A 21,567-nucleotide genomic window follows, 5' to 3' on the forward strand; every position below is an offset into this window, starting at 1 on the left:
AAAAACACTAGTGACAATCAGTCACTTGCAGGTCGAGCTGCATGGTATGGTTGCAGAGCAAAGGTGATCTGAGTCCCAGGACCAAGCCATGATAGTCAGTTCAATTTTACCTGGCCCATGGAGTCTGGGTGCAGAGTTGTCCTGGCTGTCCATGGAGCTGAACGGGAGCCGCGGGAGAGCAGCTTTTACCACTAAAAGAATGCTGCAGGGGAAAAAGATGCAAAAGGACAACAACGGAGTGCTTGCTGACGTCAGTCACAGGTCAGATGGAGTTCCCTCTTAAAGCAGCATCGAGTAAAGGTGTTTATTGCTGGACTGGTGACTAACAAGCCTTGGTAGTAGTGCGAAAAGTAACTTCAATGGTCTGTGGTCCTGGTGAATGCAGTAGCTGCCTGCAACTTTGTGGCAGGCAGGACTACAGTTCCCACAATGCTCTACTCCATCTGAATTTGGGTGAGCTCTCAGAGGGCCCGATGGCCAGCAAATCTATAGATCCAGAGTGGTGTTTTACCTGCAGTTTGCAGGGGACTATTGTCACTAGTCCTGTGGAGTCCGAGGGTGCTTCAGGCTTCCACAGGGGTCCCTCCGCCAGGGAGTGCCAAGTTTTAGCCAAAGATGAGGCTCGATCATTTAGTTCCACATGGACAAAGTAGCCCTCTTTTGCTTTGGTTCTGTGGGCAAAGTCCCGTTGATGCTAACATGGCCTTTTCTGGGTCCGTCCTTGAAACCAGGTATTCAGATCTGAAGTCGTGGTGTCAGGCGTCCCTTAAATCCTAGATTTAGGGGAGTTATGGGTGTGGGAGCTAGTAGCCAATGGGAAATTAGTCCCTGCAGCTAATCAGCCTCTGAGATGCCCACATTTGGGGGCGTAGGCCACCGTTTCTACCGAGAACTCTCTAGTCTGCCATTCCTAAAAATGGCAGAACTAAAATTGTGGTGTACAGACCAGGCTGCTAACCCTGGACGTGTGGCTAGCCCTCGTGCATAGCTAATTTCCCACCTACCAGGTGTAAATGTGCCTGGCAATGGGGGATGGCTGTTTTCTCCAATGGGAGTCAGCCCTGATACATATCAGAGGTAGGGCAGCCTTTGAAGTTCACTGCCTTGATGTGCCACTTCACTAGCCTGCTTGGGAGGAGTGAGCTGTACCCCCCTTCCTTCCCAAGCCTATGTTCCTGACTCCTGGGAGTGATCACACTGCCTGACAGGAGGTAAGAATCCTGTCTTGGTGGCAACAGGCACAGGAAAGTGCTGGAAAAAAGACAGAGAGATATTTGCTTGTTCTCAGAGGTTGGACAAGCTTGCCTTCTGTTAGCATAAGTGTGAGAAAAGGTTAGTTAGAGGGGCTCCTCTGTGGGAAAACAAACAGACCAGATGGGAGTGAGCTGTTCTTGACTTTGCTGTTGAACTTGCCTGCCACTGCTGAACTGTGGACTGGACCCAGCAGCGAAGTGACTTCAGTAGAAAACAAATTAAATATTTCCCTAGTCAGAGCTGTCGGAGCTAAAACTTAAAGCTTAAGTGGGACCCTGAGAAATGTATCTCCGACTGAAAATGTGAGTGTGTCTGAAAGAACAACTTCAATATGGAGAATGGCAGAAAAATTATTCCAGCAGCGAAGCGACTTCAGTGGAAAGAAAGTTCAAGATTGTCCTGATCAGAGCTCAAACCTAAAGCTTCAGTGGGACCCTGAGAAATGTGTCTCCAAATTTGAGGAATCCTCTCTGGCTACAGCATTCTGCTGTGCCTCATTGGAGAATTTGGACTTATGAAAGAAAGATTAAGGGCCTAATTTAGCGTTTGTCGAATGGGGTACTTCATTGTAAACATGGCATATCTTGTCTGCCTTATTATAAGTGTATTATATGCTATGGCACATGTAATAAAGCAGATGGGAGAGTAACACACCTGTCAAAGTCTAAATCAGGATACAAGTCAGAAGGTAAAACTCATGACATGTGCAACCCACCAGTATTAACTAACCACTGTCCCATCATTGTTGGGAATTTCACTGCTTTTTTTGTCACTATTGTCTGTTGATGCTTAAATACTTAACACTAGTTTCTTTCAGAAAAGCATGCTCCTTAAGGCCTCAGTTACCAGTTACCAGGGGCTTTATCAAAATAACAGTTTTTTGACCTATGAAGATACTAAATCAATAATTTAGTGGGTTGATTCCCCCCAAATTAGAAACCCAGAATCTCACATTAATAATAGTTCACAGTGGTGCAAAGTATGGCCAGCACTTTAGAATGCAGGTTTGTATCCTCATTGTTTGGCCAGGATTCGCACAAAGTGGTGGGTGTACCTTATAACACAAGCATGAATGACATTTGTTACTGATTAAAAAGTTACTGACCAGCCACATCCTTCAACTTCATCTTAGTGCAGTTGTTTCGGATTGCTTCCTCCAGGGTGCCATAGTCAATGTCCTCCTCTTGGATTTTGGGGAACAGATCAGATACTATTCCATGAAAAAGTTTCAAGTCATCTTGAAGGAACTTGGGCACATTGACATCACGAATGGCCCTCAAGCATATCAGCTCCTGCATAGACATTAGAGTCAGAATATAAAAAAGATATGGCTCTCCTTTTTCTAAAATGCATCACTCATTCCTAATTAGGTCAGTGCCAATTCATCATCTGTCACAACACTCCATGCTCTCTAAGATTACTCATGTGCAATCTAGGTAACCTGTGGCAAATGGGGTCGAATAATGCGATTGGCTCATTAATATTCATGAGCCTCGCATTTTGCAACCCCCATTGAGAATCGCAAATAGTGTCCAAGACACTGTTGTACATGCCAAATAGCGAGTCACAAATTGCGAGTCGCAAAAGTAACGCAATTTGTGAGTCACTATTTGGCAGGTCGTACATCTGGCCCTTATTTTCTTACTCCAGCATTGGAACTTCAATAGATTAACATGATTGAATCCAATTAAACAGCAGTTAGTAAGCAAATCTTTTTTTTTAAATGTTGAGCATGTACAAGATATATATGATATAATATATTATATATATATATACACACACACACACACACACACACACACACATACACACACGTGTACTCACAAAGTATATATCTAAGGATATATACATTTATATATTCACTGAAAACACCAAAGGCTACAGGGACGTTATAGTTAGGGTCAGATTTCACTCGTATAAAACCAGTGAAATTCTGCAGTTATAGTTACCTGAGCTAACAATAACTTACACCCCTGAAATGCACTGCTTATGACCTCCCATATTACATCACTCATGACATGGTCAGTGACATCATTGATGACATCACCTACAGAACCACTCACATACCTATTCATACCCCATACAACCTCTCCTATGCCACTCACACACCCGTACAACCACTGGCATACCCATTCACAGACCTATACTAGTACTCACACACCCACTCACTCCTCCATAGAGCCAATCACGCACCCACTCACTCGTACAGTCACTCACACAGCTATTCACTCACCCATACAGCCAATCATACAACCAATTACTCATCCACACAGCCAGTCACATAACCACACACTCACCCATACAGCTACTCACACACCCACTTATTAACATACAATGGCACTCACCCACTCACACACCCATTCAGCCTCTCAACACAGCCACTCACTCACCCACAGAAGCCCTCATACACTCACTCACACAACCACTTACATACTCATTCATACATCCATACAAGCACTCATACATCCCTGTACTCACTCGTACAACCATTCACACAGACACTCACTGACCAATACTGTCACTTACACACAAAGTCACTTAACAAAACACCTACTCAAACAGCCACTCACTCACCCATACAGCTTCTTACATAGCCGATCATTAACTCATAAAACCATTCAGACACTCACTCACTTACCCATACAGTAACTACACACCCACTTACCCACTGATAGAGCCACTTACACTGTCACCTACCCACCCATACAGTCACTGGCACATCCATTCACTCACCAATAGAGCCACTCACACAGCTTCTCACTCACACACACAACTACTCACACAACCACTTATACAACCATACAACTACTCACACACCCATACGCACAAGTATACATACAGTCACACAGCCACTTATTAGATATATATTAAAAGAAGTATCACTCTTTAGTAGTACACCTAGTATAAGACTTTCACTTTTGTAGTACCTTAGTATATATGTTTAACAATCATAAACGTTTACAAAATACTTATACCCACTGAATGGTGTCAATCAATATTCTTTATTTGATTTTAAAACAAAATAAAATCATAAAAGTCAGGCAGAGTGTAATACATTTCATAAGTGTCAGCATCAGTGCAGCTTACTTTAAAAAACTAGATAGATAGCATAATATAAGATTGCATACTAGAGGTGTGGTTAAGAACTGTAAAAACAATAATGCAGATCTCACTTGGTGGAAATTCATGAACTTCAGAAGTGGGCGTATACATTTTAAGCACAAATAATTGTATTTCGGACAGGTCATAACTATATGTAAATTATCATTGATAGAGACGTTATCACAATCACACAAGAGCAGTATCGAATCCTTAAAACAGCCATGAACAGAGGGCAGTAGCCGCGGGAATAAGTTATACATAAATAATTTTTGTAAACATCGCTGGTGGTGGGGCATATCCCAAAAAAGATAAGGCTCCAATCTGCTTACATTTTCATCAGTATCGAATGATGTACTATAAGCTTGTTGAATGCTATGGCCTCGTGGTCTGATGCTATGCTTCTTGGACCCATCTGTGGTCGGTTTTGACTATACAGCTTTGATCGATATAAAGTTCAGGTCTCCCTAAGATTTTCATACTGGAAGATACGTAAGCCAACCAGGTGATCAAGGAGGAGTTATCCAGATTCATGAAATCTTGCACGATCTGTCTGTTGAGACATAACTTCTCTTTGTCTAAACCAAGAGCCAGAGGGTCTGGGGGCGGAGCCGGATATAGTCAATAACATAGCCCATGCTCAGCTATTCATGAACAACCTCAAAGGGTGTACTTTGTGGGAACCCTAGGAGACCCCTAAGAAATTTGTTTTCAGCTGTTCGGATTAGAGCAAAAGGCCCGTATTCCCCCAGATGCCACATCCATAGCTGGCTATTGAAATGCACTTAGCCTTAAATATGTCTAAAAATGTTTTTATACATATGCACACTAGCGTACTAGAGTCTATGCTAAACTTAGCCCTATTGAAAGCTATTACATTATGATTTATTAGCTGGTGCCAAATAAGACAAGAGTCCAATTGAACACAGAAATAACAAAACATAGCCACCTGGCTGATATGGTAACTTTATACTACAAATGTCATGGTTTTTTGTCTTGGGCGGACCAAACTTCATAACATGTGATTTTGAAAAGTTAGTGGACAGATTGAAGCCATTCATAAAATCAATAAAAAGATCTAAAAGCCTCTGTAACACCTTGGCCATCCGGGCAAATAATACAGTGTCATCTATGTAAAGCAGAGCGGGGATTGGGCGTCCTCCAGCTTTGGGGACGTCCAAGAAGGGTTCGCATAGAGAAAAAATAAAATGGCGCAAAGATGCAGCCCTGGCGAACCGCGCACTTCAATTTAAAGTGCTGTGTGCATTCACCACTGGGGCCATATCTGACAGATGCCAAAAAGTCCTTGTGCAAATCATGCAAGATATAAAACAGTGCAGGCTCTATTCTCATCTGAACCATCATGGACCACAGCTTAGAGCGCTTAACTCTATAGAAAGCTGCATTGAGGTCCATGAAGGCCAGATGGATAGCCACCCTCTTAATCTTGGTGTACTTGCAGATCAGTAAATAGGGATTCAAGTTTTGCTCACTTGGGCCCCTCCCTGGTCTAAACCCATATTGCAGGTCAGACAAAGTGCTGTTCTCCTCTACCCAGGCTGAGAGTTGCTCCAGCAGGATCCAGCTAATGATTTTCACCTCCACATCTATGGGCAATATGGGCCTGTAACAGGTTGGATCTGACCTGTTACCCTGTGGTAGACTGCCCTAGCTTTCTTAACCTTTTCCCAACACCGGGGTAATTCAGACAGAAGTTTCAGCAAGTCCTTATCTGCTTTAGAACACTTTTTATCAAACTATCTGACTGGGCAAGGCATGGATGGGGTGCCTGGTTTACAGAGAGCAGATTTAATAAACCTGCAAATTTTCAAAAAAAGACAGCATTATACTTTGAGCTGACGCATCCTCAGTGAGACACATTAAAAAATCAGTTTGGAAAAAAGTACCCAGGTGAAAATAAAATCCAAAGAGACAATTGAAGCCCACCGGCCCTGGTCAATAGATAGTAATGGCTCCTTGCAAATATGGGCCATGTCAATGGACTTTTTATCCCACAAATTGGAGGCCTAAGGTTATAGTCGCTTAGATTATCCCACATAACCTTGAAAGCTACAAGAGCTAAGGACAGGCAAAAAGACAAAAGAATGTAATCTATAGTTGTGACCTCGCCCCTTAAACGTGGGTACCCTCTCAACTGACCTCTCTTGTCTAGAATCCACTAGAGTGACCAAATTATACTCAGCAATTAGACTATTGACAGTATCGCCCTGCTGTGAGTGTGTGAGGTGCACCTAGTGGGTAGATGGGTTCTCAAACTCTGATACATAATTATCTTGTCAAGAAAAACAAAGGTGCACATTAAAATCCCCCAATAACATAATTACAGTAAATAGAGATTCTGAGTGGAAAAAAACATCTACAAAGACTTTTATACAAGAAACGGCATCTGTTTCACTCCTGGATATAGCTACATTATAAACATTTAAGACAAGCAGTCTACATTTATTTCTAAAAGTCAGAAGGGTGCCAAGAACATCCTTTGAGTTGGACTTAATGGGATCAACTTTACAGTTAAGACCCAGTTTAACTAGTATCACAAGGCCTCCATTGGTGCCCCCACTAGGTGACAGAATAGCTGGTTCAGTATATGAGGCAAAGCTGTACAGGTGTAAGCATCCCTTGACATCCCACATCTCCTGTAGACATAAAACATCAAAGGTAGCCAACATTCTAATCCATCCATCATCGGTTAGCCTACCCCGAACTCCAGCAATGTTCCAGCTAAGAACCTTTAAGTCCACGGATCTATTTGGAGTCATCGCCATTACCAAGTCCTCTTCAATAGGGGCAAGACTCAGTCAATCGAGATCTTCCAACTGACTGCTGAGTGATATACCTGCGGTTTTACTATGACTTAAGTGATTGACCACTCCATCTTGTGGCCTAAGCTGGACAAAATGCGGGATTCCCCTTTCACGATGACCTTACAATGTGGGGGGGGGGGGGAATAAAAAAAAAAGCCTAGTGGAAGCACTAAAATTCGGTCCTTGGTGGTATCTTTAGGCCCAAGAGTGTGGCGGATAAGTCCTCTCCGCACGGCGCTACTGAAATTGACTATTATACAGTCGCCTTTGAACATCTTCTGGGAGGAACCACTCACTGGATGTTGTCATCAGTGAAGTCAATTGAGATGTCATCAGTGATGTTACTGACCATGTCATGAGTAATGTAATATGTGAGGTCATAAGCGGTGCACTGCGGGGAGTAAGTTATAGTTAGCTCAGTTAACTATAACTGCTGAATTTCACTGGCTTTATGCAAGTGAAATCTGACCCTAACTATAATGTCACTGTAACCTTCATTTTTTTTGTGAATTCCTAAGGTGTTTTAAATGCTAATTCCTAACTATAACGCCCCTGTAATCTTTGTTTTTTTTCCAGTGAATTTCAATGGGTTTTTAACTGGTAGTTGCGTTTGCAGAGTGGTGGAGAAAGGGAGCAGGGCCTCCGACCAGCTCATAGCAATCCTGCTGTGTAGGACTTACAGGAGGGCTTCTTGGTCCCCAAGGTACCTCAGCAAAAGTGCCTCCTGGCCCGCTCTTGGTTGGGGGATGAAGTCCCCTTTCGCTGCTAGGGGTGGAATTGCTGAGAGGTGGTCACAGGCCATGCCCCCTTTCTCCACCACTCTGCAAATGCGCCTCCTGGCGCACTGCTGCTTGGGGGATGAAGTCCACTTTAGTCCTGAGGCCATCGGGACGCAAAGGGACTTCATTGCCCCACCAGCAGTGCGCTGACAGGTATGTTTGCAGAGTGATGGGAAAAGGGGCGTGGCCTCCGACCACCTCTCAGCAATCCCACTGTGTGGGGCTTACTTGAGGTAACAGGTGGACTAATTGGCCTCCAGTGACCCTCAAGAGGCAAGGGGACTTCATCCCCAACCAAGAGCGCGCCAGGAGGTGTGTTTGTAGATTAGTGGTCACAGGGAACAGGGCCTCGGCGAGTTGCGTGCTTTGTTTTTTTTTCATTTAAGAAGGGGGGCTGTGTGGCCCTCCTTCCCTTGACCCCTTTTGGCACCCTGGACCCCATCCCCCAGGGCCTGACCCTTTAAAAAAACAAATCACAATAAAAAGGGAGGGGGCGAGCGGCTCCCATCCCTGCGCACTGTCAGCCCATCCCCGGGGCATGGGCAGCTGGTTGGGGACTGCGGGGAGAGCCTGAAGGCCCCCGCGGACCCGGCCAGCTCCCGCCTCCTGCAAGAGCGGGCATGGCTTTTTACCCCCAGGGAGCTGCTGTCATGCAGCTCCCTGGGGATACAAAGCAAAGTGTGCTCACTTTGAACAAGCGAGGCAAAGTGCTCTCGCTTGTTCAAAGCGAGCACACTGTTTGCTACAGAGTGCTCCTGCCATCCCATATCAAACTGCAATGCCCCAGGGGCAGGCACCCTGGGACATTGTTGGAGCCGGCCCTGGGGGGTGGCAGTCCCCCAAGGCCATTTAGGGCTCCAGGAGTGGGGCTGCGCGGCCCCCTCCAATTTGGCAAGTAGCCCTGGGGAGGTGGTGGTCACCGGGGCTGTGTGGGGGGGCTTGAGCCCCCACACAATTTTTTAAACAGCTCCGCGGAAGCGGCAGTCCCCGGGGCGGCATGGGGGGCAGAAGCCTCCCCACGCATAATTATCTAAATAGCTGCAGGGAGGTGGCAGAACCCGGGGCTGCAGAGGAGCCCGGTGGCCCCCCAGCATTTTACATACATAGCCCCGGGGAGGTGGTGGTCCCCAGGGCTGCATGGGGGGCTGGGGCCCCCCATGCATTTGTTTTAATCAACATAGATCCCCAGGGAGGTGGCGGTCCCTGGGGCTGCGGGGGGGCCTCATAGCCCCCCGGCATTCAGTTAGTAAGCCCCCCGCATCTCATTCTATCATTGCACCCGAGACCTGGCCCACCCGGGGGCTTAAAGAAACAAAGCGCGGAAGCCCGCGCTTTGTTTTAAGAAACAAAATCTGACAGATTCGGGGATCCACCGCGAATCCTGCCCCCCACATTTTTTTTATGCTTTTTTGGGTCTTTGCAACCCCTGAGCAGGTCTAGGGGTCAGGGTGTTTCTATATTGATCCCTTTTCTTGTCTCTTCACTATTGTTACCTTTTTCCTTGTGACTCAGTTCAACCGAGTCACAAGATGGCTGCCAACACTTCCTGCTTTGAAGTGTTGGCAGCCAATCAGATTGCAGCCATGAGATCAGGAGGGTTCGCGGATCCTCTGCATCCCCACTTGTATATCTGAGAAATGTTTCAATTTCTCAGGAACTACTGAACGGATTTATGCCATTTAATGAAAAGAGTGCTTTCTGAACCAAGTGCTACATTTTTGCTAAATTTTGTGAACAGCAGTTTGGGCTGTAGCCATGACTAAAGTTTCCTATGGAAATTAACATGGAGAAAACTACTTTTGGGACCTCCTTTTTCTTGGCCCCGGCTTGACGAAGCACCTCAAAACTTTCAACACAGCAGTTGACCTGACCGCCCCATTAGTGTTGAAAATTTCGCGAAGATTCGTCAACGACGTCAAAGATCATCATCAACATGAACAAGAATATAGTGCAAAGAGAAAGTGTGCATAACTCAGAAATAATGGTGGGAAGAAAAGAAAGCTCACCACTACTGGTGAAAAGATGTCGCATCACAGCTTGACCCACTGCTGGGTCGCTGTGAATGTCAAAACCCAAGCAGTTATGCCTTGTAAAGGTGAGTATATTCTTCCAGGTAGCTGCTCGGCAGGTGTCCTGAAGTGACACAAAAGCAAATAGCGCAGTTGAGGCAGAAACAGTTCTGGTAAAGTGGGTGTGCACTGATGTCTGTAGCGGTTTACCTTCTGCTGGATGACAGAAGCAGATAGCGTTGGATATCCATCGATCAATACTTTGCTTGGAAAGGAGATAGCCTCTCCGTGGAGCACTGTAAGCCACAAAAAGTTGATCAGACTTGCGAAAGCCTTTAATCCTTTGTACATAGAATTTTAAACATCGCTTGACATCTAAAGAATAAAGGACTCTCTCAGCTGGTATTGTAGGAGCTGGAAAAAATCTCCTGAAGATGAGTGGCTCATTTAAATGAAAGTCTGATGGGACTTTATGAATGAACCTAGGATTTGTATGAAGAACCACTGCATCGTCCCGGAATTGTAGGAAAGGTTCTTAAATAGCAAGGGCATGAATTTCGCTAACTCGTCTGGCCAATGTTTAAGCTATAAGGGGGCAACTTTCCAGGAAATTAACTTCAGATCAGCTCTGTAAATGGGTTTGAACAGGTGCTTCATAAGTTGTGAGAGGACAACATTGACCTGGCAGAGTGGCGGAGGAGATTTCGCTGGTGGAAAAGCTCTAAACAACCCTTTGAGGAATTGCTTAACAATTCTAGTGGACCATAACGAAGGCAGGGTAGATGGTCTAAAGCGGAGATAGCTGCCATGTGGACCATGATGGATGTGTGAGCCAATCCTGATCTTGCCAAGTGTAGAAGATAAGGAACAATCTCTTGAGGCGAAGAAGAGAGCGGATGCACGTTAGCTTGTGGGCACCAAAAGCAAAAGAGCTTCCACTTAAGGTGATAGGTTTTGGTAATACTCTCCGCTCGGGCTCTGGATAGTATTTCCCTGCAGTCCAAAGATAAGTTCAAATGGTTGACCTAATGTGCCGAGGAGCCAGACCGATAAACTTAGATGTTTGGAATTCTGATGCACCCTGGCCCTGGGACATCATAAGAGAGATGGTATCGGTTTCAACTGGATTTGAGGTTTCTCTGAGAGAAGCAGAAGCTCCGTAAACCAGTGCTGGCATGGCCAGGACGGGGCTTTGAGGATCATCCTGTACGGTTCAGCCTTCATCTTCATGAGGACTCTTGGGAGGAGAGAAATGGGAGGAAAGGGGTAGGCAAAGCTGCCGGACCATGGCTTCGAAAATGCACTCCCTCATGATCCCTGATGGGGACTCCAACTTGCAAAAAATTGGCATTTCTTATTCTCAGGGGTTGCCAAAAGATCGAGACTTGGTGAGCCCCACTGGAGAAAAATGGTGATGAAAGTTTCCTGACCCAGCTCCCATTCATGACAAGATGGCCTTATAATTCTTAGTTTGTCTGCTATTGTTTTCTGCTGTGCGGGAACATGTTCCCTTCGTAGGGACACTCTGTTGCGAATAGCCCATTCCAAGATGCACTGCACCCCCTGAGAGAGGAGGCGTGATCTTGTGCCACCCTGCTTGTTTTTGCATTGTAGTGCATTGTGGTAATAATGCCCATCCAGATGAGTACCACTGAGTTCCTTATTTGCGAAAGGAAAGCCTGTAATGCAAGATAGACTTAAGTTCTAAGAGACTGATGTGTAATAGGAGATGAGGCTTCTTCCATCTGCCAATGACTTGCAGGTCTTGAAGGTACACCCTTCATCCTTCCAGGGAGGTATCTGTAGTTATGACAAGCGGAGAAGGTATACTGAGGAAGGACTGACAGATTCTTTCGACATGCCCACCAAGATAGGGCATTGATCATAGCAGGAGTGACAGTGAGTAGATTGCCGAAAGATGCTGTGGCCTGTAGCTAATGTTTTTCTAGTTCCTCCTGAAGGTGACGCATTCTTAGACAACAGAATGGAACAAGGGAAATGCGGGATGATATAATTCCTAATAGGGATTTGTAAAGGTGTACTGAAAGAGACCCTTTCTTATTAGGTCTGCCAATGATGCTAGCTTTACTTGTCTTTCCAGTGAAGGATATGCCTTATTGAGCGTTGTGTTGAGCATCACTCCTAGGAATGTGATAGTCCTTCAAGGATGCAAGATTGACTTTGTTGGATTCAGGTAAGGCCAAGGTCGTTGAATAATGCTGTGCAGGCTGCAGTTGATTCCTTTGCTTCGTGAATGGACAGTGCCTTGACTAACCAATCGTCCAAATACAGTAACATACTGGTGCCAAGCACTTTGTAAATATCCTAGGGGCAGATTTTAGGCCCAAAGGAAGGACCGTGAATTGGTAATGGATCCTGCCTATTATGAATCGTAGAACCTTTCTGTGGGATGGGTGAATTGGGATGTGGAAATACGCATTCTGAAGGTCGATGGTCATCATATAATCCCCCTGTTTTAAGAGCAATAGAATGTCCTGTTAGGTCACCATGCAGAAGGACTGTTTTTTGAGATAGGTGTTTTGATTTCTCAAGTCCAAAATCGGCTGCCTTTGTTCGAACTTTTTGCAGACCAAAAAGAAACGAGAATAGAAAACCCTGCTTCGTTGTGATGTAGGAACTGGTTCTATTGCTCTTTTCTTGAGCACTGTGATGACCTCCAGTTTGAGAAGATGAAGATGCTTAGGAACAGAGTGTTGAGGCGGAGTGGGCGGTGGGATTGAATACATTCTACAGTATGGCCAAATTGAACAAGATGGAGCACCCACTGGTCTGTAGTTATATCCTACCATTGATGGAAACAAGCAGATATTTCGCCCCCCCAGCTGGGCTGATGATACAGGGGGCATAGACGGAGCCTGCATGCTGTCATTGGGGACGGCCGCTGTCTTTGCCTTGATGCCCAGTCCTACCTCTGGGTGCAGGGCAATTGTAAGCTGCTGGTGGTAGCTGCAGATGGGAGCACTGGGAACAAAATTGCTGGGAGGATGAGGTGTAAGCGGGGTATCAATATTGTTGGTGACCTCCCCTGTAGGATGGAAGGCCTCTTCCATGGGTGCTTTGAAAGGGCACTCTCCTATATGGAAGCATCCCCAGCGACTTAACTGTGTCCATATCTATCTTGATACACTTTAGTACCTAAGCCACATGTTTGCCAAAAACGGATTCACCATAGAATGAGAAGTCTAGTATCTTGTTTTAGACCTAAGGCCTGAACGAAGTAGCTTTAAGCCAACTCTGGCGGGGGGTAACACAGCAGCACCTGCAAGCTCACGAAATGCAGTAGTGGCAATGTCCATGGCACAGTCAATCACTTCTGAAAATGTGCGCTCTCCTTCCTGGAGGATCTTCTTGGCCTCTGCTTTACTGTCCTGTCGGAGCTGATCGAGATACAGGACAAAATCGGACCACATATGGTATGGCGATAATATCGACCAAGAACAGCAAGTAAGTTAGCCGCTCTAACCATAAGCGCCAACATTGAGGAAAACCTTTCCCCTATATTGTCAAAGCGCCTTTCCTCTTTGTCTGGAGGTGCTGTTATTGATGCAGACAAGTTTTTTGATCTGCATTATGCTGCCTGTGAGATAACAGAATCCAGTTTGGGGTAACCGGTCAAGCAAGCAGGAGCGTCCTCTGTAGCTTTGTATTTTTTAATCTAGGTGGTTAAGGACCTTGGTTACTGTGACTGGAGTCTTTATGACTTTTAAGCCCTCTTCCCAGATGTAGCTCACAATGGGCATAAGTCTTACGCTCTTCCAAAAGGGTTCTTTAAAATCATAAAGGAAGAAGTCTGTCTGAGTGGTGGGCATGGGGAAGTCAAACCATTTTGCTGCTCTGTCCAGCAAGTTGGGGAAACCTCCTATGTCTTCGGGCAGGAAATCCACGGGAGTTGGAGAAGGAGACGATGGTGCGGGTATGAAATAATCATCTCATTCTTGATGTGGGTCACGGAGGGTAAACACCCCTTACTACGCATCCATCACCCTGCATGTTGTTACAAGGCGGTCGTTACAACGACTGCGTTGTAACAACGCATACCATTACCCCGCAAGTTGTTACAATGACTTGCAGAGGGGGGGAAAGGGGTTGGATTTAAATTCCAACACCTTCCCTACTGTCCGCACAGACTGGAGTTGGAATAGTAAATTATACTATTCCAACATCCAGCGCCTCCCTCCGCAAGTCATTGTTACGACTTGCGGGGTATTGGCATGCGTTGTTACAATGCGGTCATTGTAATGACCGCGTTGTAACAACATGCGGGTTGAGGGAAAGCGGAAAAAAGAGGCATGTTCATCACGGAGCTCACCCTCTTCCCTGTTGTCATCAGAAGTTGCAGGGTCATGAAGAAAAGCAGTTTTGCGGAGTATGGCGTACTGAAATAGGCAATAACAGTGGATTTTGCTGTGGAATAGATGCAGGTAAAGATGTTGATTTTGCTGGTGGAGAGACTGGCGCTGTTGTAGTAAGGAAGGCAGGCAAACCATTTCCTCTTGATACTGCTGGTGATATTGCTCCTGAGGGGCATAATAACCTTAACTTTTACGCTCTCCCTCGTCATAATCCTCTTCTTGGCACTTGACGTGCAGTTCTGAAGGGCTGGGAGCATATCCAAACGGCCCTTCATCACAAGATGCGTCCTACTCCATAAGCTGGGATGGAAGCAAAGAAGACACCTTACTGGGGGAGGTGTGCTCAGGAGTCAAATGCCTTATTTTATCATGTTTCTGCTGTTTTTCCAGCTTTTCCTTCTTCGCCAGGATCGCCAACGAGATCATCAGCAGCGTCGGGCCGTCGAGAGCAAAACTATAGTATCTGTGGACGGACAGGATGTTGTTGAAGTTATTATTGTTGTCATCAACGACGATGTTGGCGGAAGTGCCATTGTCGATGGAGATGCAGTCTTCGACGACCAGGTCGTAGTCACCTTAAGTGTCGACCGTTTAGTCAAATGGCTTGTGGGTAAGGATGTCTGAGACAGTGCAGATACAGCGCCAGCGGCTGAGACCGCTGCAGACGTTGTGGATTTCTTTGTCGGAGCCGACGACGATGGTGCCGTCGACGAGGAGTCTCTCCTCTACGGTCTGTCTGGAGGTGGTACAGAAGAAGGTTATTTAAAAGACTGCCGCACCTGAGGAGGTGGTGCAGGTGGCTCAAACCTGGATTTCTCTTGTCTTTTTGAGGCGGTATCTCGATCCTTTTTCTCCCTTTGTTCTTTTTGAGGAGATTTGGAAGGACTGCGACTGTAAGACCCATCAGAGGTCTTTTTTGAGGCTTTTAAAGGTCGCTCATGAGAAGAGTGTGAATGCGATGATCTCTCCCTCTTATGTGAGATTCTGGAGGAGGAAGATGATACCTCCTCACTGTCATCACTTATTACTGGCTCTTCCCTTGCCTTAAGCTTTTGCAGCCAAATGAGCAACCGCCCCACACAGTCTTTTCAAAGTCTGGTTAGAAAAAGTGCAACATACCTTGCATTCTTTGGCCTTATGATCTGGACAAAGGCAATATATAGAGTCGTTATGAGGGTCATCTGTATAGAGCCTTTTCTTAGAACAGGTACCACAAGCTCTGAAGAGGCTCTTCTTCTCCTTATCTGACATGAAAAAGTGTCAAAATACAGATCCAAATTGAAGGACAAAATTAACCTGTATCTATTTTGAAGCAATAAACGAGTTTTGAAATTCTTGGAAAACAGTTTCAACAGGATAAGTGACGTGCCGCAGAAAATCTGAGGGACTGGAGCTTCTCACCAGTTTGTTCTAGAGGGTAAAGCAACCTGATTGGTTGAAACCTATGTTTGATTTCTTTTTTAAACAATGACTATGATATGTTGCAAAATTAAAGGGCCTAGGTTCTGTCTAGTCTATGTAAAGTCAGCTCAGTCTCTCACTCCTCCAGGTTGGCTCTCAGTAATATTCAGCCCGTTTTTTAAAGATATGTGCTACCTGAAGTCCAGAGTCCTAGAGTGAGCCTGGGTAAGATACTTTAACCCCTCATACCACCTCCAAACTTTAGCTATGCTGACATTTATGGCAATGTCCCATGTCCGTGGCAAGATGGCCATCGGAAGATCGAACCCGACGACCCCCCCCTCCCCATTACTGTGACACATGGCTCTGTATGTATGTGCCCAGAGCCGGTCTGACTGGCTCCTTGTCAGTCTATGACCCGCATGACTGCCCCAATCCTTTTTGATCCTTACCTCCAGCATTTGTTGTTGTTCTTGTCATGAGAAGTGTCTCACTAATATCTCCAATATCTATCTATATTTATTTATTATTATTATTTCATTCCACTTTGCTCCCTTTTGCCTGCATTTGATTGGCCACTAAACCTAAGATTTGCAAGTAACTCCTACTGGGTCTGTCACAGAAAAGTGACTTCAAGGTCATTCTGAAAGATCTTGGTAATAGATACGGACAAGCATCCTCCCAGCTGCTATATCCAGCATCATTCACTCCTACCCTCAAAAGGACAGCCATCTTGAAGAGACACTCAATCTGCTCTCCCCAGCCTACGTCACCCAAAATGGAATCTCCCCTTGCCAGCAAGTTGAAAGCCCTACAACCCCCTACAGGAAATTATTATTACTTAATAAACTACCCTCCTAAATGAACCAAAAACACCATGAGTAATATCAAACATAAAATCCTACTGAATTACCTCATCGTCACTACCAATCATCGTGCTCAATGAAGGAAAGTCCTATCCTCCTCACTCAACACCACCATCACCAAGAAAATTCCACACAGTCAAACTCACTATAGTACCCTCCACGTTTAACAGCACCGTTCTCATTCAATCTTCAGATCGCAATCTGGAACTCTTTGCCGATCTCTTCTCCTATTTCAAGAAAATATCAGACATGGCCACTCCCCTGCCTGCCCCTTTGCAACTCTCTGACTTCTCTCCATCTAACAACCTCATCTTTCTCAACCCCCCTTACCCATTTATCCATAAGCACCACCGCAGTCCATCACATCCCCTCCCCCAGCGAAATTGCTGGAACTTCCCATGACAACAACAATCTGACGTTTTCACTTTCCACTCTTCTGTAGACCCCTGCACCTACAATCCCTTCAACAGGATTACTACATCCTCTGCTTCCTCTCAACCTACCATTACCAAGACTCTGACTGCGGACCCCCACATTGCCCGGTCTCGGCTGGCTTTCTACACTACAGTGCATCCCCAGCCAGGAGCCTCTCTAGAATCGCAACACTTACTCCATGCTAGACACTATAAAATCTGAACTGCAGCTGATTAGGGGAAACGTCCTTAAACTAGCTCATATCACTTGCAGCCTTGAACGTAAGTGGACCTCATATGCGACTCACCTCCAGACTAACAACACTCTAACTCACAATTGCAAACCTGCTTCTATCCTTGCCTATACCTGGATCACACATCCTGCTGGAGATCTACACCGAATCATAATTACTCTTCCCGATCCAATAGCCTAGTCAGATAGTTATCGAACAACAATATACTTTCCCTACTAGATACTTATAACCATGCTCCAACCAGCCATGCAATGCCTACTACAAAAATCAAGATGATTATCACCTATCCTCTTAGGAGATCCCACCCCAGCACCAAGTGTATAAATAAAGCAAACCTCATACAAATTCCTAACTCAACTGTAGTTTGGCTATGAATCATGAGGCAGACATAGACAATCTTATACTTAACCTTGACATCCTTTTCCTCACTGAAACATAGCTGAACGAATCCTCATCCACAATACTTGACATACTAGTCCCCCGAGTAATTACATCATCAGGCTAGACCGCACAGGGGGGGGCCTAGCCTGCATATACATATCCACACTCTCTATGAAATCTTCACAAGCTATGTCTCTGACCTTCGGCAAATACCTCAAGATCAACATCACCATCACCACCAATAATAATTCAACTTGCTCTCCTGGAGATAACCACACATTCATCGAACAGATCATGGAAATATTCTCCTCCAACAATGCAGAATATACCAACCAGATTTTCCTTGGCGACTTCAACATTCACTGGAACAACCCCAGCACCCTCTTGTGAACAGTTTCAAAGCCTTCTTTCAGGATCTCAACCTTGTCGAAGCCTGGAACAGCTAAGACCAATAACAAAGGGACCAACTTTGATTTAATCCACTGCATCAACTTCATTTCAGAAAGGGCAATTATTATCAAGGGCAAACCTGAGAAAGCCAAACATCGGGTCTGAAACACCTGCAACATTATCTCACTCAATATGTTGACTTTTAGCTACGTCATCATGTTTCTGCAATCTACCATGTATGATGCTCATGCCCCAACCAAGCACTACATCAATTCTATGTCAAAAATCATGGACACCCTTGCCCCAAAATAATAAAGAGAATCCTGTTTAAAAGATACAACCGTTCATTCAATTTTAACCTTAACGATGAATGCTGATACCTCAGACTATCAGAAAGAGCATGGAGACATACCCCCTCAAACCTCAAACTTCTATGACAAAGACAGAATGCCTATAATAGGCACATTAGGAACTCCAAAGCAGCAATCTTCCAAAATCAACTTGACACAGTATTTAATCTACCAAAAAACTGTTCGAAATTGTTAAAAACTTTACTAACTGCAAAAGCGGTCCCCCATTCTCAGAAAACAAAATTCTACCTAACTGCGAAACCTTTGCCTCCTTCTTTGCTGAGAAATCCATGCCAATCACCACCAAAATGCAGAACACTATGAAACTTCTACCATGTGAACCTCCCCCACATCCTACCCCACTCGATCAGGAAAAATTCTTGAGAAACCCTCATCTCACACCTAAAAATAACACTGCCTGGTCTAGTTTTAACACCTTTGATGAAAATTAAATTTGTCAACTCTTGACCTCACTGAAATACTGCGAAACCTTCAACAATCCCCTCCGAACTTCTCAACTTCCTACTCCCTCTATAAACTAAGATAATCAACGCCTCACTCACCCAAGGCTCCATACCAGACGGCCTCAAAAGTGGACAGGTCAACCCCAACAACTACCACCCTATCTAAAACATTCAAACTTTAGCCAAACTCTTAGAAAAATTTTTGCACTTACAGCTTCGCAATCACATTGAGTAATTTCAACTCCTCTGCCAGGGTCAGGCTGGCTTCCAGCCAGGCCACATCACCTAAACTGCCCTGGTACACATTGTCGGCGATGTCCTTCGCTCACTCAATCAGAATGAATCTTGCCTATCGATCCTACTAGACTTATCAGCGACGTTCAACACGATCAATCATGACACCCTTTTGAACCTATTAAAACACAGAAAACACAAGCTGGGTCTCTTCAGTACCGTGTTAAAATGGTTTTCCTATTTCCATCACAATAGATCGCAGCACATTCTAATCAACCATGCTCTTTTCGATCAATTAGCAGTGTCGCTTAGCGTACCCCAAGGTACTATTCTCGCCCCAATATTGTTTAACCTCTACATGGAGCCCCTAACTGGAATCCTCAAACTCGCCCACATCTCTTACCATATATATATGAGGACGACACAACTCTGCATGAAAATCACCATCCCCAATGACATCAATATCGTCAAAAACACACTGACAAAAACACAACATTTACTGATTCGTAACCACCTCAAACTCAAAGCCCGCAAAACAGAATTCTTATTGATTTCTCCGCCCGCTATCGTCCCCAGTATCACAGACTGGCTCCGAGATCTTACTGCCTTGAATTGTACGCCACACATCTTTGACTGCTGAGTCCCTAGAAATAATCCTGGACAATGCCCTCTCCATGCAAAAGCACATCAGTGCCGCCACCAGAAGAGCTAACCATCAACTGCCTTTTCTAACAAAACTAAAACCTTTCCTCCCCTTGGCAGACCTCAAACTTACGGTTCAAGGTCTTGTTTTATCGAAATTAGATTATGGTAGTGATACCCTTGTGGGCCAACCAAAAATTACTCTTGCACCACAGAAGGCTACTTTGAATGTGGATGATAGGCTCATCACTGGATAAAAAAAAGTGATCCTATCACCTATGACCTCCAATCACTGAAATCGCTACCCTATGAGGCTAGGATCCATCTCATAATTGCATGTATGACCCATAAAGTGCTGCACCACAATACCCTCTCTTACCTTACACAAAAACTGACCCTATCTGGTGGAAACAGACCTTTAAGAAACACAAGCTCCCTTCTACTCAAGCCACAAAAATTCAACAAAAAGAAAACCTACAACCGATCCTTCTCTGACTGCCCCCCAAAATCTGGGACTCTCTCCCTCCCGAGATCAGATGTAACCCATTCACATTCATCTTCAGGAAAGAACTAAAAATTCTTCTATCCAACTAATTATTTTTGCACTGAGGACACTCCTCCCTCTCCTCATGAATGACTCTCTCCTACCTGTTTGATGTTGCTTCTAATCACACCTTTGCCCATACTCACGAGATCCGTGCTGTTTTCCCTGAGTTACCCAGCCATTTACACACTGTTCTGACACCTATCGGACATTGCTTATGACAGTTCTTATTATTGCCTATATTATCTTCTCTCTCCTCTTACCATTTGCTTATGTAAATTTTGCCCTCCTGACTTATACTATGTTCTTGTATGATGCCTACTGTTTTGTATCATACCTTCCTCTGTTAATTCCTGTAAAGCGTTCTGTCACCCGAAAGGGTCTTGTTTGCGCTACATAAAACTCTAAAATAGATAAATAAATGCATACGTCATGTTTACTATAACCAATAAGCATTCTTTATCTGTCCGGAAACCACCACCAGAAAATCAATTATGGTAGGGTAAACAGACACTATTATAAGCATCTCAGATTCACACTACAGGGTCTTGAGATCCAAACTCCAAAAAGTACTTTTACAAGTGAAAGTACACCTTGAGGCAGTTAAGAAAGACTAATTCTAAACAAAACGCAATGAATAAATAAACCAATCAATTATCTAAAATGCCAAACATTCATGCTATAACCATAATGGTGTCCATGTCACTAATAATATCATGTATTTGTGTTATACAAATTTGGGGTTCTACTCGCAACAGAGGCAATCACAATTGCAGAGAATGCATGTTGCTCAATGTATTGGAAATAACTCCAAACAGAATGTTAGGAAATCCGCCATGAAAAGTAAAAACACAATGAAAAACTTGAAGGGTACAGCATTAAAGGACTGGTGAGGGAAAATGTGGCCCTGAAAGTTCAGGATCCTCATTCCTCCTATAATGCAAAAAGCACAAATAAAAAACATTTCAAAACCCAATTAGAACAAGGCAAGGAAAATGAGGCACTAAGCTGGTGCACAAGACAATATATTCGAGCTACGTGCAGGCTTGACCAGGGCTATTCGTGTACATCTAACACCGAACACATCTGCAATCAACTAAACTGTCCTTAACTTAACTCCTGCTCATCTCTTCTTTAACCTAGATTTTTACATCTTAATGAGTGTTACAGATGTGTGATACTGTAAAGAAATACATTAACACAAGGCATTATGTGGAAGGAAAATATATTACTTACTCTGCAAACATCTGTTCGTGGCATATAGTGCTGTAGATTCATATGCTGTGCAT

At 44.6% G+C, this 21,567-nt stretch overlaps 1 protein-coding gene across 1 annotated transcript in view; it reads right to left on the reverse strand.

The window, feature by feature from the left end:
• The window catches only part of DNAH1 (dynein axonemal heavy chain 1), a 1,256,292-nt gene that overhangs the window by 589,926 nt on the left and 644,799 nt on the right, over nt 1–21,567 (reverse strand). Inside the window, exon 34 of the mRNA XM_085624793.1 lies at nt 2,360–2,546. Within this exon, the coding sequence (XP_085480919.1) occupies nt 2,360–2,546 (187 nt within the window). The remainder of the gene's footprint in view (nt 1–2,359; nt 2,547–21,567) is intronic.

The sequence above is a fragment of the Triturus cristatus genome, chromosome 9, assembly GCF_964204655.1.
Source record: "Triturus cristatus chromosome 9, aTriCri1.1, whole genome shotgun sequence".
NCBI lineage: Eukaryota > Metazoa > Chordata > Amphibia > Caudata > Salamandridae > Triturus > Triturus cristatus.